Source organism: Salarias fasciatus, chromosome 12, assembly GCF_902148845.1.
Source record: "Salarias fasciatus chromosome 12, fSalaFa1.1, whole genome shotgun sequence".
In the NCBI taxonomy this organism is placed as follows: domain Eukaryota; kingdom Metazoa; phylum Chordata; class Actinopteri; order Blenniiformes; family Blenniidae; genus Salarias; species Salarias fasciatus.
Window position 1 is genome coordinate 6,429,282 of NC_043756.1, and position 15,558 is coordinate 6,444,839.

At 41.9% G+C, this 15,558-nt stretch overlaps 1 protein-coding gene across 1 annotated transcript; it reads right to left on the reverse strand.

Annotated features, from left to right (window-relative positions):
- Positions 1–375: 375 nt before the first annotated feature.
- piwil1 (piwi-like RNA-mediated gene silencing 1) lies at positions 376–14,794 on the reverse strand. The gene is made up of 20 exons (XM_030103894.1): positions 14,729–14,794; positions 12,233–12,344; positions 11,930–12,055; positions 11,607–11,821; positions 10,610–10,731; positions 10,442–10,522; positions 10,162–10,359; positions 9,909–10,017; positions 7,712–7,838; positions 5,255–5,372; positions 4,875–4,989; positions 4,606–4,793; positions 4,015–4,087; positions 3,599–3,799; positions 3,261–3,364; positions 1,438–1,508; positions 1,208–1,361; positions 856–981; positions 633–780; positions 376–505 (listed from the first exon to the last, which is right to left on the reverse strand). The coding sequence occupies exons 1-20, from the start codon at positions 14,789–14,791 to the stop codon at positions 389–391; spliced, it is 2,568 nt and encodes an 855-aa protein (XP_029959754.1). The 5' UTR covers positions 14,792–14,794; the 3' UTR covers positions 376–388.
- Between the last annotated feature and the right edge of the window lie 764 nt (positions 14,795–15,558).

Sequence of the window (15,558 nt, forward strand, 5' to 3'; positions counted from 1 at the left end):
GCTTGTGTGTCCAATTCAACTTCAAGACATCAACACAAATAATGTTTATTGGCAGAAATCTCCAACACTTGACAGATGTAAAAACCAAAAATATGCTTTTAAAGACCTGAACTAAAACATCCATTAGCACCAGGGCTACTCTCTATAAAACAAGAACTTTTTATAAAACATGAACTCACTTTTTCTTCTTCTTCTTTTTTTTTTTACCTGGGAATAACTCACTTTTGCCAGCAAAGCAGAAATCAATATGTGGGTCTGGAACTCCCACCACTTATGATTCAACTTAATTGTTTCTCACTGGTAACGCAGGGCACGTCTCTCTCCGTAGAAACAGAAATCTTTCCGACGGCAATCAATCTGTCGGCATAAGGGAAGTGAACACGCCTCTTTACAGGTAGAACAGGTAGTCGTCCAGCTTCACGTTGGGTTCCCTGTGGATGCTCTGGCCCACCAGGAAGGCCAGCTTGTGGGCGTACTGGCAGGGAGCGGGCACTCGGATGATCCCCTGAACAGACGGAGGCAGAGTCAGGCATCCATCACCAAGACCGGCGACTTCTGACACGGCAACATCGTCCCCTCATGAGTTTCAGCTCAGGGAGGGTTGATCTGCTCTTGCGGCCGGTCAAACCCACCTGCCAGTTGTAGTACATGTGGCACAGCTTGTAGGTGAGCCGCTGCATGTAGTCGGGCTTCAGCCCGTTGGTGTCGTACACCACGTTGTAGTGTGTGGGAGACACGCTGCCGAGGCGGGTGGCCTGGCTCACGATGTAGAAGTCGTACCTACAACCAGAGGGCAGCGGGGGGGGTCAGGACGGGTGAAGCCCCGAGACGAGGCTGAGGGGAACGCCGACGTACCACTCTCTGCGGGTGACCTCGGTGTCCACCACGGTGCCCGGAGGAGGGTTGGTCACTTTGCCGTCCAGGTAGGCGAAGAACCTGCAGTTGATGCGTTTCTTCACCACGATCACGCTCAGCCTCGGCCTGACGAAATTGAAATGTTTGTTCACTTTATGCCTTTGTGCTTCATATAAATGCTGCTCGTGCGTGGTTAATATTTTAGAGTTGCACCGATGCGTTTTCATCACTGATGACCGTTACCGTCTACCCCCATAAGGGTTTTCAATGAAGACGACAGGAGAAGAAGCCGCCTCCTCCTCATAACGTTCAATAGAAAAACAACCGACATCCTTTCCACATCTGAACTCACTCGTAGTCGGGGCCAATGGACTTGATGGAGTCGATGATCTGCGTGATCTCGTAGTTGACCACACTGTGCAGCTGCCCGTCTCCAACGCCGTCCCGGAACACGAAGATCCGTGCCGGCAGCTGTTTGTTGACCTTCAGGTAGTGCTTCAGCGCAGCTAAAAAACAAGAGTTGTTTAATGTGGATAATACAAAAAAAACAACAACAACCCACCTCTAATACGATGAACTTACCGCACAAAGCCATTTTCAGCCCGTCCATGAGTTCTTGACCTTTGCGCTGCAGCACAGTCCTCGAGAACCAGCTGAAAGCGCCATAATTTTATTAAATTAGTATCGTCACTTTTCTCACCCTCCAATTACGACAAGATTGAAATTCTGACCAGTGTCAGTTAATCTGACCACACGAGCAATTCACAGTAATGCAGAGACGGAAAGAAATAAAGGAAAGTGACTTTCCTCATGTTTTGGCCATTTGTTTAAAGATGTTATGAGTCACCGAATTCTGAAGGACACCATTTCCACTCCTACTTTGCAAATACCTACATAAATAAAATTCTGACTTCGCAAGTAAAATGTTAATTTTTTTTTTTTAAACACGACTTCTCTTAAATACAATCACATAAAAGATGGGAAATAAAGTTCAATTTCATAGATTTTTTTCTGAAAATGGGAGATATTTGAAAACAATTTAACCTTTTTTGCCCTCCATTTGTTCTCTTAAACCACAAATATTAAAATTAACCAACAAACTGCAACACAGGCTGCAAACAACAGACAATACATTTAGGGCTTTGTGTGTGAGGAGGAGGAGCCTGAGTGTTCTACGTTTGACAGGGAGACGGCAGACATGTCGAAGGACGGGGGTGATGCGGTCACATGAGAAGGTAAGGGTGAGGAGCTGGGCTGAGGCGCTTTTTTCCTTTTCTGGTATTTTATTATTTAAGCGTCACGGCACAAAGTTACAGAGTTCCGGCGTCTCTACAAGAGTTAACAGTATACAACTGCTCCGCACGCACACCCACATCAACATATGAAGAATGTCTTCAGTTGTTTCTTCGAGGGGGCAGTCAGCTTCCTTTTGTTTTTCCAGTAGTTTGTAAAGTAATTTGGCATGGATCCCCTGAATAATACCAGAAAAATGACCCGCCCCCATCCGAGAAAATCCTAGAGTCACGCCAGGCTCACACTGGCTGCGGTGCGGCATCGGTCCCCGCTACTAATCTGTAGTCATTAAGATCAATGTGGCGGCTCACACCAGCCACGGCGCAGTGTGGTCCGGCTCCGGAGGATCCTATTTTTCTGCGCGCCACAGCCCTGCCACGTCAATCTCTACAGAAGCAAGTCGGGTGCTGGAAGGAAAGTTGAAGCGTCTTCCAAAATAAAACTGATTTCAAAGTAAAATCTGCTTTGTGTTTTAGCCTTAACAGTTTATTTTCTTCCTTGTTCTAGAAGGATACATAGCAATAAACGGGATCTAATTGTACTTTGTCTCTGAAGGAAAGTGAAACGACACCAAAATCGCGCAGAAAATAGCTCTAATGACCCAGAGCGGCTCCGAGTTGCCAGATTGGGTGGTGTTTATAAGCCTACTGGACCCTACAAAAGGATCATAAGGAAGGAACACAAGAACTTTGAGAGACTGCTCATGTGGGTCATTTCAGTAAGAGATTCTGCTCCGAAAACAAAGCTGAAATTTTACCTAAGATTGTGCATGGCACGACAGAAAGTTAATGTTCCCCGGCCTTTTTTTTCTGTGAAGATCGCGGAGAGGGTTATTGTTTATTTCATAAAATAGCGTTATCTATTTAATTAGTGTTATTTATGTCCTGGCTTTTTTTCTGTTAAGATCCCGGAAAGGGTTATCAATATTTGGTTGTGTGTGGATTTCTGGAAGACAATAAATGCTCACGTTTAGGCAGCCCTGCAATCGTCACACTTTCTCTCTTACAAACTGACCCCGGCCCCCCCATCACAGAAGGGAAAAGTTATGTGGCCCTCACAGGAAAAAATGTTTGGGGACCCCTGCTCTATAGCATCTGTATGAACACACTGACCGAGTCATGCCCTGGTTGAGGCTTGCAACCAGAGCTCCAATGGATCTTCCCCCAGAAGTGTTGTCATGGTAGCAGTCGATGCCCACAATCATGATTTGTTTGATCTGCAGGATGACGAGACACAAGATGAGGGTTACATTCATGTTTCCAGAACTCCATGACTGCAGTATTTTCACCAGGTTTTCATGTCAACGAGACGACAGTAACAGATTTATTCAGGTCTGTTATAGGAGACCCTGCATCAATGTCAAAGTCTACTGAACTTCCGTTTCTCTACGTTCTTTCATTTGCACGTTGCGACAGTGGATATCACAGTAAGTAGTTCTCACAGGACTTACCGGGACTTCCACAGCCCAGAGCTCTCCTCCCATCTTGCAAATCATCTGCAGAGCAAGCTTGGTGGCCACAGTCATGAGAGCCTGAGGTCTGCTGATGGTACGGGACACCACACACTGGCTGGGAACGGGACAGTCCACGCACAGGTACTTCTTCACGCCGTCATATTTGTCCTTCCTGTTGCTGGACAGCACCACCACCACCTGATGAGGAAGAAGAAAAAAAAAGAAGTGCAGGAAGCAGGACATTCGAAGTTTGTCGGGCACCACCTGGATGAATTCTCACTGCATTATTACTTGGATGGACGTGGGTATATGATTGTTGCACCCTGTTTTTGTTGTAGCTTTGCGTGTGCCACATTCCAGTGGAGTAGGAATGTCACAGAACTGAATGCTTCGCAGTGTTTTCAGTCACGAACCATTTGGGTTTGTGGTCCAACGTTGACGTGCAGCGCTTTGAGTAGAGACTCCTGGTGATCGTCGTAAGGAACCCTGACGAACAAGGCCATGAAAATTAGGTGTAAAACTTTTGAGACTGGAAAAACAACCGATACGGATATCAATTCCCTTTTTTGAAATTATTCTTTTTACTCATGTATTTTTCACTATCTTAGGACACCAGAGAGCCAGTCTGTACCTGATTTCTGTTGTATTATATTCTAGGTTTACCTGCTGACTCATTCAGGTGTCACACTCATCAGGCTTACAGAATTAATCACATTATATGTGACGGTAGATATTGTTACTGAACCGCATGGGTAAATTATTGTAGTAATATTTTTTGGCCTTGTTGCCCAGAGCATGATGCACAGTGCTTGGTGGAAAAACATTGCCGTTCAGTTAGTGTTTAGGTCGCAATATATTGAGCAGCCCATATGATAAAAATAGATTGAAGACGAGCCACGATAATGCATCACTACCCTAATTCTATGACAAACCAATGTTTGAGGTCTTCGCAATTCAGTTTGGACAAAAACACCCTCTCCGTTTCAAATCCAGAGTTAACTTACACTTTAGGCGGCCTAATGTTGAGACCCAGCGGACCCGCCACTTTCTTCAGGGTCTGCATGAGGGACTGCGCTTCACTGCTGTTCCGAGGAGTGTGCAGCAGGAGCCAGTTTTCGAGTGGTGGAGCGCTGATCACAGGGAGCCCACGCATCTGTCTGCTCCAGTCAGCTTCCCGTGGGTTGTAGTCATACTTGGTAACACAAATATAACAGTTAAGGCCCATAAAGATAAATACATGACAGTATTTTGAATGAAGTGGGAAGTGTTTTACAGTTCTCGGTCCCTGCACGATGTTCTCGGTTGGGAGCACCCTGCCGGTCAGCTTCAGAAGCTGCTGATCAAAGCTGAGTCCCCACTTCTGCATCTCTGCCCGTGCATCAGAATTCCTACAAAATCATTTTCAGGTTTCAGACCCCCAGCAGACAACTCTCAAAACCACAGATATTTGACAGAATAATGTGCTTTGAAACTCGTGAGCATATGATCAAACACAAGAAGCGTTTTTAATTCGAAATGAATTTATAAATGTTGTCAGCATAGGCCTCAGTTTTAGAGAGTGTGTGAGATACTCCCCAACGTATTCACAGCTCTCTGAAAGGATCGTCAACTCAAGACCACGCAGACAAAACATGTTTAACGATTAAAACTCACCTCTGGATGTTGTCAACAAATCTCATGAGACGCTGCTCCCTCTGCTCTGGATTCAGCTTTGTTTGGTCGCTCAAGTCCTTCATGATCATTCTGTCATTTCGCATCTTATCAGTCAAGCCTGAAAAATAAGGAACATTTTATGTCAAAAAATTTAAAGTAATACAATAAGAAATGCAACAAATAACTACTTCTCCAGATTAATCAATGACTATAAAACAATTCCAAAGTCCTCTTCCCAACAAAGGATGATCTGCAGAATAGGTTCAGTTTTAATCCCAGACTTCGTACGAGGCGTCTGCAGACCACTTCACAGGAAGGATTAACACCATCAGATCCACTAATTTATTCTTTCGAAATAATGCAGTTTTTAGTGCATCTGCGGTTTTTTTTTTTTTAACCTGGTGAAACAAACAGTTGTGCCCTGGTTAATGGTGAGATGCTTGATTAAGTTTCCTCCTCCCCACATCGTTTTCATCCAATTCCCACCTTATCTTTATTTTCTATGGATCTTTTAAACACTATATGAACTGTTATGTTCAGACAGAGATCTTTCCTGCTGCCTTTCAAGGGACGATGCTGCAGCCCCTGCCTGCTGAAGGAGAGCAATTTAGATTCTAAGAATTTCAGACCAATATCCAACTTCCCAAAGTTTCAGAAAAGCTTGTTTTTATTCAGCTCTATGATCTTTATACACATAATGTCCTTGAGAAATTTCAATCTAGTTTCAGTACAAACCACAGTGAATTATGTATGACGCACACAAACTTGACAGTTTTGGATCTGCTGGATCTTAGTGCTGCATTTGTGGACCACACTGTTCTTTTGACTCGTTTAAAACACCTCTCCCTCTGGTGCAGTTCACTGATGACTTGCGTCCTACGTCACAGACAAGAAATTCACAGTAAGTTTGAGTACCTGCTCCAATAGGGTTAATAAAATCTCCTGACGAGTGTGTTCCAGGGTTTGGTCTTGGGCCCAGTTCTTCATAACCTTTCTATAGTCCCTCTTGATGGTGTCATCAGGAGACCACGGGTTAGCTTTCACAGCTATACCAATGATAAAGAGTTATGCATCCCCGTGTCTCCAAATGACACAAGGCCAAAGGATGCACCTTTTAACTGTATTTTAAGCATCAAATCCTGGATGCCAGAAAACTTTCTCCACCTTAGCCAAGACAAAACTTAAGTTTTAGTAATCGGTCCTGAGAGAAAAGATATTACCCAAACTACAGCAACTGTCCGGGAATCCTTCACTGTCCTTGCACTGTCAGTTTAAGTTGTAAATTTTAAGTTTTCATTTGGTTCTTTCATTTGTTTAATGACAAACATTTAACAGATGTTTTTTTCTGATACACATTACATTGCGGCTGACCTTGCACGTCGTCCCCAGAAAAGAGCTTCAAAATGCTGCTACATGTCCTTTAACTGAGCATTTTATGCTGTGTGTGCGCATGCGTGCGAGTGTTCCATTACTACAACCTTTATAAAGCCGTCAATACGGTGTTTCAAATTAACTGGTTTCCTTGCTAACTGGTGACTGACTTCCTTTAGCACTTCCTGCTGCTGCTGCTAGTAGCCGCAGATGTTGAAATCAGACTCATAAAAGGTCGGACACGGCTTTTTGTCTGGTTTTTAACATCTATCAGCAACAAGGGACGTGAAAGAAACCCAGTCGCCAGTTAATAGGGAATCAGTTCTTCCAAAACACCGGCTCCTCTCCGGTTTCGCGACACTCCACCTCCGCTAGTTAGCTGCTGCATTCAGGTGACTGGAGCAAGCGGCGGAAAACTGAAACTCCGTCATTCACATGAAGGCAGCGGAGACAGCTGGACTCAGGAGACACTCAGGAGACATGTGAAGGAAGCGTGGACAGTTTGCACAAAGGAACGGCTCTCAGCCAGCTGAGAACCGGCTCTCGTCGTTCACTTGAAAGAGTCGTTCAAACGAACGACTCGTTCATTGAACGTCGCAGCACTACGAGGGTAGCACATGTGTTTCCTCCCCGTTCCATAGCTGTGGCGCACCAGACTAATTACCGGTATTTTTTAACGTGACAAATACAATGTGTGCCGTGACTGCGTGACAACACACCGAAATGCGTGACACTTCAGAGCCCTGCTGCTGCATCGTGTTGTCAGACATGAGAACGTCCACGGTCCGCATTTATAACAGCGCTCACAGACGTCTGCAGCTTTTTGCGTACTTTAATGAGGCGGAGCGTACCAGCGTATTTTAATGTCAAATTGCGTACCTGCTACGCAAAATGCGTACAGGTTGGCAGGTCTGATAATTTCTTTAAAACTACCAAATATAATTTCAACACTTTACTAATGCCACTCAGCTGAGGTCAAATGGGGTTAGATTTTGCTGCTGCACCAACATTAGCTTCATACTCCTGCAATAGAACATGAAAATATAGACATGGCAAATTTGAATGACAATCAGTGTCAAGGTGAACCTGTCAGATAGCAAAACTCTGGGAGGAGCAGAGCCGGGCCGGGAGCTGGGGCTCCAGTTCGACTCCATTTCTTCACTTTTGAGACCAGCAGCGGCTGCCGCTCGTCTGTGATGGTCAGGTTATATTGCTAAAGACAGAAAGGACAAATTTTAATGTAGTCTCAAAACAATTTCATAAGAAGTTACATTTGAAATGCATTTCTCCAAATGCTCTGGCTTCCCCCTACAGTCCAAAACCATGCATATGAGGTTTACTGGGGACTCTACATTGCCTGCACCCTGGCCTTCACCTGTTAATGGGAGACTAAGGGCCAATCCCAATTCTACCCCTTACCCCTACCCCTATGATATGCGCGTTCACGAGGCTTAAGGGCTATCCCAATTCTACTTTTTGAATAGGGGTAGGGGAAAGAGGAAGGGCTATTTCACCCCTTTCAGCGAAGCCTGCATCAATGCTCCCTATTCTCAATAGGGGTAGGCGGAGTTTCACATTGGCCAGAAAAAAACAACATGGCGCCCACCACAGAGTCGCACAAATATAAGATTGCTTTCTGTATACTATTTAAAAAGCTATAAAAGGTGTATTTGCTTCACTGAATTTATAGATATACTAGTGTGACAGTGTCCCAGTCATGGATTAACGTTTAAGCGCTGCGTAGCACCGTTTCCAATCGTAAATTTGTAACTTCTGAAGAGCACTAATTACCGTATTAACGTCATCTTTTATCACGTTTTTAATGTAATATGTTTGACACAGGGTCCCCCGATGAAACCCGACTTCTGATTCAGTTTAGAGGTGAAAATGAAGAAAAGTTTTTGAAATCAAAATACAGCGCCAAAACACATTGGGAGTAAATTATATTATTTGTCTAAACTATGTTAGTAATAAAATGTGTTTATATAAACATATATGTATTACTTTATGAAATTCATAAAAGAAAATGGCTTGGAAGGCAAAGTTACAGCCCAGCAAGCTTCAAAAAAGTGGGAGAACCTCAAAAATAAATATAAGGTAAATAATAATACCATTATTAAAAAATAAAAGTAATTTCTAATGTAATTTCTATCATTTCTAATATCCATAATTTTTTGTTGTTATAGCAGCACGGCGGGGCTTAAAGCGATGCTTCAACATTCTGGCAAATTGGCCCATTTAGCGCAATTATTTAGTCATTTCGAACAGTATACTTACTTTTTTTGTGAGGGCGAGCTGTTGTTTATTCAGAGTTGAGTCGGGGAAGGTTTTCGGGACGGACACAATGGAAGTGGATGGTATTTTGGTTCCCCCTCGTCAAACTCATCAAATACACAATCCAACAACCCCAAAACACTTTGGTGGGCAAATTATAATCCGCACATTCACTACGCTGTGGAACACCAAGAAATAATATTGTAGCGTTACGACACTGAAGCAAATACTGGGAAGTACTTTTTCTTTTGAAATCACTACGCCCAGACAAGTAGTTCCGTCTTAGCAATCTTCGCATAAACAACTCAATCTCGTAATTTTGCATTAATATTTCACAGCGTAGTGAATGTGCGGATTATAATTTGCCCACCAAAGTGTTTTGGGGTTGTTGGATTGTGTATTTGATGAGTTTGACGAGGGGGAACCAAAATACCATCCACTTCCATTGTGTCCGTCCTGAAAACCTTCCCCGACTCAACTCTGAACTCTCGCCCTCACAAAAAAAGTAAGTATACTGTTCGAAATGACTAATGAATTGCGCTAAACGGGCCAATTTGCCAAAATGTTGAAGTATCGCTTTAAAGGGCCAAGGGGTATCCCAATTCATAGTGCTGCAAAGAGCCCTAGCCCTCAGCCCTACTGTAAAAGGGGTAGGAGAGTGATAGGGGCAGGGGAAAGGGGGAGAATTGGGATTGGCCCTAACTTTTAAACTGAAAGGTGCATACAGAAAGTGTGTGCGCGCGCGCGCGCGTGTGTGTGTGTGTGTGTGTGTGTGTGTGTGGGGGGGGGGGGGGGGGGGGGGGGGGGGGAAATACAGCTGATCCCCAATTATCTCCCTCATTAATACTAACCCAAACTGCTTCCAGGGTTTAAATATTTGCAAGTCTAGTTCTCTAGTTCAGTTCAACATCTTTGTAACTCCACAGTGCATGGCAAGGATTTAAATAATGAGTCCGACAGTTCCTAGTATCATCATCACTTGTGCCGAGACTGAATTTGCAACACCTACGCCGTGGTAGTAGTCCTTGAAGGAGATTGGAGTGTCTCCCCTTGTGAATGTGTTGCTGGGAGATTGATCCCATGCAATGTCGTCAACCCTGTAGGTTTTGTTGTTGTACCTTAAATGTGAAAGAGAGAAGTTAACCACAATTTCACACGGATTACGATCACACAGCAGCAGTCTCAAACCGATGAGTTCCTGTAATAGCGAAGCATCGTTTCCAAGCATTTAAGACACAGAGCTCGCTTGTGAATGTTCTTACTTGGTGAGGACGATGAGTCCAACAAGCTCCTTTGTGCAAATGTCATAGTAGCGCTCGTTTCCACAACGCTGCCTCAGGCTGACCATTAAGTCAAGGACCGTCTCACTGCGCAGCACCTTGTGGCTCACATCAGTACATAGCATGATGGACGTCTCGTACTCAAGGATGGCAGTGCAGTATCCTGGCCAGATGGTGAGCCTGAAATTGAGACACCATGCTAAAACCACAGCAGTGACAGAACCAGTCATCTTAAAAATAAGAGAGTATTTGTCTGTTCTACTTGTGCTGGGAGATGGTCAGAGCATCCTGTGAGTTGTAGTAGTTGCGTCCAACCTGCTGCAGGTTGAGAATTCTCAGGACCCTGCAAGAGTAAAAAAATCAAGACAATGAGAAGAACAAGGACTCCATTTATGGACATTCACTTCTTGATTTCTTCCTCAACACTGACCTCCTGAATATGATGTTGTAAAACTGCAGGCACATTGGCGATGAAGGCGGCAGTTCATTAGTCAGAGTGACTGTGATCTGGATCTTCTCTCCGTTCTTGGTCTCACTGCAAAGCACAGTTTCCTGTAGACCAAGTTGGACATTTTATTGGAAGGTTAGTGTGAAGGGGATGATACATTTACCTTCCAAAGTTAAATGCTAATTACCAAATAATACAAGTGAAATGTTTGCAAATGAGAAAGCCAGAACAGACATGGTAGAGTCTCAAAATGTTTTAACTTCACAACTGCAGCTCCATGAAACTAAATTGGAGTTTTGTGATTTCAAGCTTTTACTATAAAAATCCCTCTTAAATCCAGATAGCGTGATCCAGATGGATATTTTGAGTGGCCTTTTGAACTTTAGGATATGCTTAAAAGCATCCTATTAGATATAGATGTAATTAGGAGAAATTACACTGAACAGAATAATAACACTTCTAAGTGCAGAGTGAGTGATTTCACAAGAGGAACTGCATGCACAACAATAAAAATAGCTATCAGAGCTTTAAAGAATTAAAACGGAAAAGAGAATATCTGGTCTGAAAGCCTCACTCAACAGAAACTAGGTCTGCATAAAAGGCTTAGTGCGCCCTCTGCTGGACCACAAGGAGAACTACAAATTAAATTAACCACCTATTGAAACTTTCACACCAGCAATTACAGTCCAGTTATTAATTTTTACTCCTTTTACTGTGTTATGTTGGACCAATGATTCAAGCCGTAATCAAAAGCATCATTACACTTTCTATTGACAAGAACCAATGTGATGAAAACAATAATGGGCTATAAACAAAATAATCCCAAAACCGATCACTGCAATAAGTGCTGAGTGAAACTTTGCAGAATTGTTGAAGCTAAGAAGTAAAAACGCTGTTTGCAATATACTGGTTTACTTCAACGTTTTAACAATAACAGCTTTTTTCATTTATACAATGTTTCCTAAACACATGAATGTACCTTGTCATGTAATCGCTTAGGCAAAAACAGCAGGGAGCCATCAAAACTCCGCGTTGTGCCCAGTGTTTGCTCATGCTGAAACAGGAGGGCTGTCCTGAGACGCCGTGCTTCCACTGGTGGATTGAAGTCCACGTGGTACTGATACAGAACCCACTGAGGGCAGGACATGATGCGAAAGAAGTTTGCAGTCAACTGAATGGGTTTTCCAGTTGTTCCTGTTGAAGCAGACACACAAACAAGAAAGCCACATCTCAAATACACCCACTAGTTACAAATTACATTTCCTGGGAGAGGCGACGAGTAGATAAAAGTAAACAACAAACCAGTCTTTGACTCCTTAACATGCTCCATCGCCTGCCTGGTGTTGATTCCTTCATCGTGATAATCCTGTCGGCGTCCACCTCTCTCTCCCAACTTCACCAGATGAAATCCCGCCGAAATCTGAAGAACTAATAAACAAGCAACACTTTATATTGCAGCAATGAAAGACACCGGAACAAATATGCATGAAAACCGGGCATACTTAACAGCTTAACACCCAACATGCATACAACTCGTTTACAATGTCACAAGTGACACTGTGTAAAGATTACATGCATTGTCATGGACTAATCTTTGTGATCTACCTTCCGAAGGAGCAGGTCCAGGAACACCTTTCTGCCTCCCTCTGCCTCCAAGATCCGCCCCCTCTGAAATAGGAGGGGCCGCTGCTGCTGCTGGCTCTTGACTGGCTTGGCTCTTCAAAACAGAAAAAAGCAGAACCTGATGCAGACTGCACAATGTTGTTTCTGGCTAAGACAATATGTAATACAAATGTAGGTAATGTTCATCAATAAATCGGTTCTGATGAAGACGATGAAAAGGTAAAATAAGGGATTTCATTAAAACTGATTTTGCATTCACAAGTTGTTCTTCCTGTTCAATTGTGCGCCACTAATCAGATGTACTTCTCAAAGTAACATAACACCACCCTAGTATCAACAGTACCCAAACTAATCCTGAAAACGCAGCAGTGATTTCACTCAAACAGCATAAATAATCTTTAGTAAATAAAAACTGCAATGGGGTAGGGCTGGAATCCATTTGAAGCAAAGCCGGTTCAAGACACCTTACATGTGTTGTGAAACTCTCATATATAACAAAACAGAGAAAGTCAGCTTCTCTTCTGTGGTTTGTCCAAAAGATTTCTCTCCAGATAGAGGAGAAAAACAAACTTCACCCAAGCCAAGGCAAACGTGTTCCTAAAAAAAACCCCTTCCCAATAAATTAGAAATATTACACTAAAAAAAGTCAAACCAATCATTTTTGGCACAGGTTAGGACTGTCAATCTTCCTTTATGCCCTTAGTCAAATTTCCATTATTTTTGTCTGACTATCAAATATGAATTAAAATTAATGGAAAATAGACACATATAATGTAGTTAGTTATACAATCAAGTAGGTTTTGCATGTTGACTCCACTAGAGGGCAGAGACACACAGGACAACCAGTGCATTTTAAAACAGTGACAAGTGAGGAGCTGTTTTAGCCAGATAATGAGCTTTGGGCACACACAACAGGAGCTTATCAAATGTCAGTTTCAACGGATATCTGGTGCTGTTCGTTTCCTCCAGTATCCCTCTTAAATTGATTATTGTCATCACATAAACCACACCTAGTCAGGGTGTAATGCAAGTAGTTTTGCTTTCTGGTTACATTTGGCGATGATCATTTTGGAACTTTTATATTGTTTGTGAGAATATAAGGCCAAGAGGAGGAACGCCTTTAAACAAAGGTGTCTAACCTCATTAGGAGTGTGCCACAGTTTACAAGAATAGTGAACGTTCAACATTCCCAAAATGAGAAATCTTAGGATTTTTGCAAATCATCCTCAGGACCCTGCCACAAAACTATCACCAGGGGCAAGTGTATCAAAAGGTGATTTGCAGAATTATCTTTTAAATTTTGTCACTTAACAGTCTTTAAAATAACTGATCTTACACTAAAAGGTTAAAAAAATATTGTAAGATTTTACTGAATGAAAATGTGCACATTCAAGTTACCTGGAAAGCATCTTTAACAGTTTCTCAGAGTTAACCATCAAAAGTAAAAGAAAAATCTTCTAATTCTTTGGTCTTCATACAAGTTCTTTCTACCAGTCTTTACATTTTATGTAGCTTCAGTCCATGTGGCTTAACTATACGAAAAAGTTTAGTCTGTGCAGTTTACCTCTTGGCTCTCAGATATTTTGCCGCTTCAGATCAATCTATTTTACTTAAGCATTAAATTCTTGTCTATACAGCTTGCAGACACCTTTCCTGGGAAAGCAAGATAAAGCTCACACACAATAAACTCAGGCAATTCTAAATATATAAACTTGTGTTTTGGCAAAATTGCCAGAAGTTCACATCGAAGTTGAGTCCAGTTAAACAGAAACTTTTTTTTTTTTAGAACTGGCTTAAGACTGCTTAACATTTTACTGTGAAAACCCTACGTGTGAATACTGCATTTACTAATTTTGTCTGTCAACTTCCAATGTTTGTGGAGTAAGGCTGTCATGAATTCCCTCCAGGGATGAATAAATGATTTCTATTCTGTTCATATACAAATGTGAAAAGCTGTAATTATATTTTGGATATGATAAGATGAAAATCATTTCAATACTGTTCAATAGATTCTCCGGTGTGTTTATGCGATGAACAGAGTTTGTCATTTCTGGTTAGTTTCTTTCCAACTAACTCAATATAAATTGTAGTTTTTAAAGCCCCAGGGACGATACGACCATTGCCTTTTCCCCAAAAAAACTTTTTATTAACTTTTTGCATTTTGCCCAGTGAACCTTGTTACTTTTAAGGGCCAGTTTTTAATCAAATCTTTTTGCCTTCTCCCATCTGCAAGTGCAGTAGAAAATGAGTCTTTCACATGAATCAAAAGAAAAAAGACAATTGAAATGAGTTTTGAAAATACTAAAACACGAAATCTTAAAAATATGTATAATATGACTCCATCACATATGCCAATGTTATAAATGTATTACTGTACTCGTGTAATCCCAAATCACCAATGTTTGAAACACACGTCTTGACAGTATTATTTGAGATTACAATCAGGGTTTGAGTAAACTGGTCGTCAAAGACTCTTACCGCTCCAGGTGCACTGATCTCCTGACCACGTGCTCTGCCGCGTGCTCTTGCTCGGCCGGTCATTTTCACTTCGCCCTTAATAAAGTGTGACACTTAAGTTAAAACAGGAGTTATTTAACATTTTCAAATATTATCGAGCAAAAAATACAATTTTTTTAAAACTAGATTTATACTTGGCAACAAGAAAAGCAAAAGTAGCTAGCTAGATAATTAACATTAGCTGACGTCCCACCCGCCTTGAACGTCGAAAAAGTTGCTGATAAAAGCGACTGACGCAAAAGATTTGATAATCAAATATTCGTCTGCCAGATACATTAAAAAAAAAATACTCACGTTTATCCAGATTAATTTTTTTCCTTATGAGTAGCAAGGCATGTGATGCTTCCCCTCGACCAACTACCAATCTAAAGTGCTTCGGCTCAAGCGCGCAAACCTGCTCACATTCTAAATTAATGCGCGCTTACGCATATTTTTCTAAAACCTTCTTCAGATTTTTCTACTGTGTCATGTGTAAATTTTCACTTGAAAAGTGTATTTTTCCAAATTGGATCCAATGAAGACGCCATTTATTGGTTTTTAGATAAAATCCATATTTAAGGCGTTTAAGGACTATATTTTGGCGCAAGTATAATCTTAACCAAGTGCTGCTGTGCGGACATTTTCAAATAGTGTAGTATCAAGTATGGCCGCTAGATGGAAGCAAAGACGTGTAGTAAATATACAGGCTCTCGCTGTTCACTTTATTTATTTATTTATTTATTTATTCATTTATTTATTTATTTATTTATTTATTTATTTATTTATTTATTTATTGTTAAAAAATAGGCTTT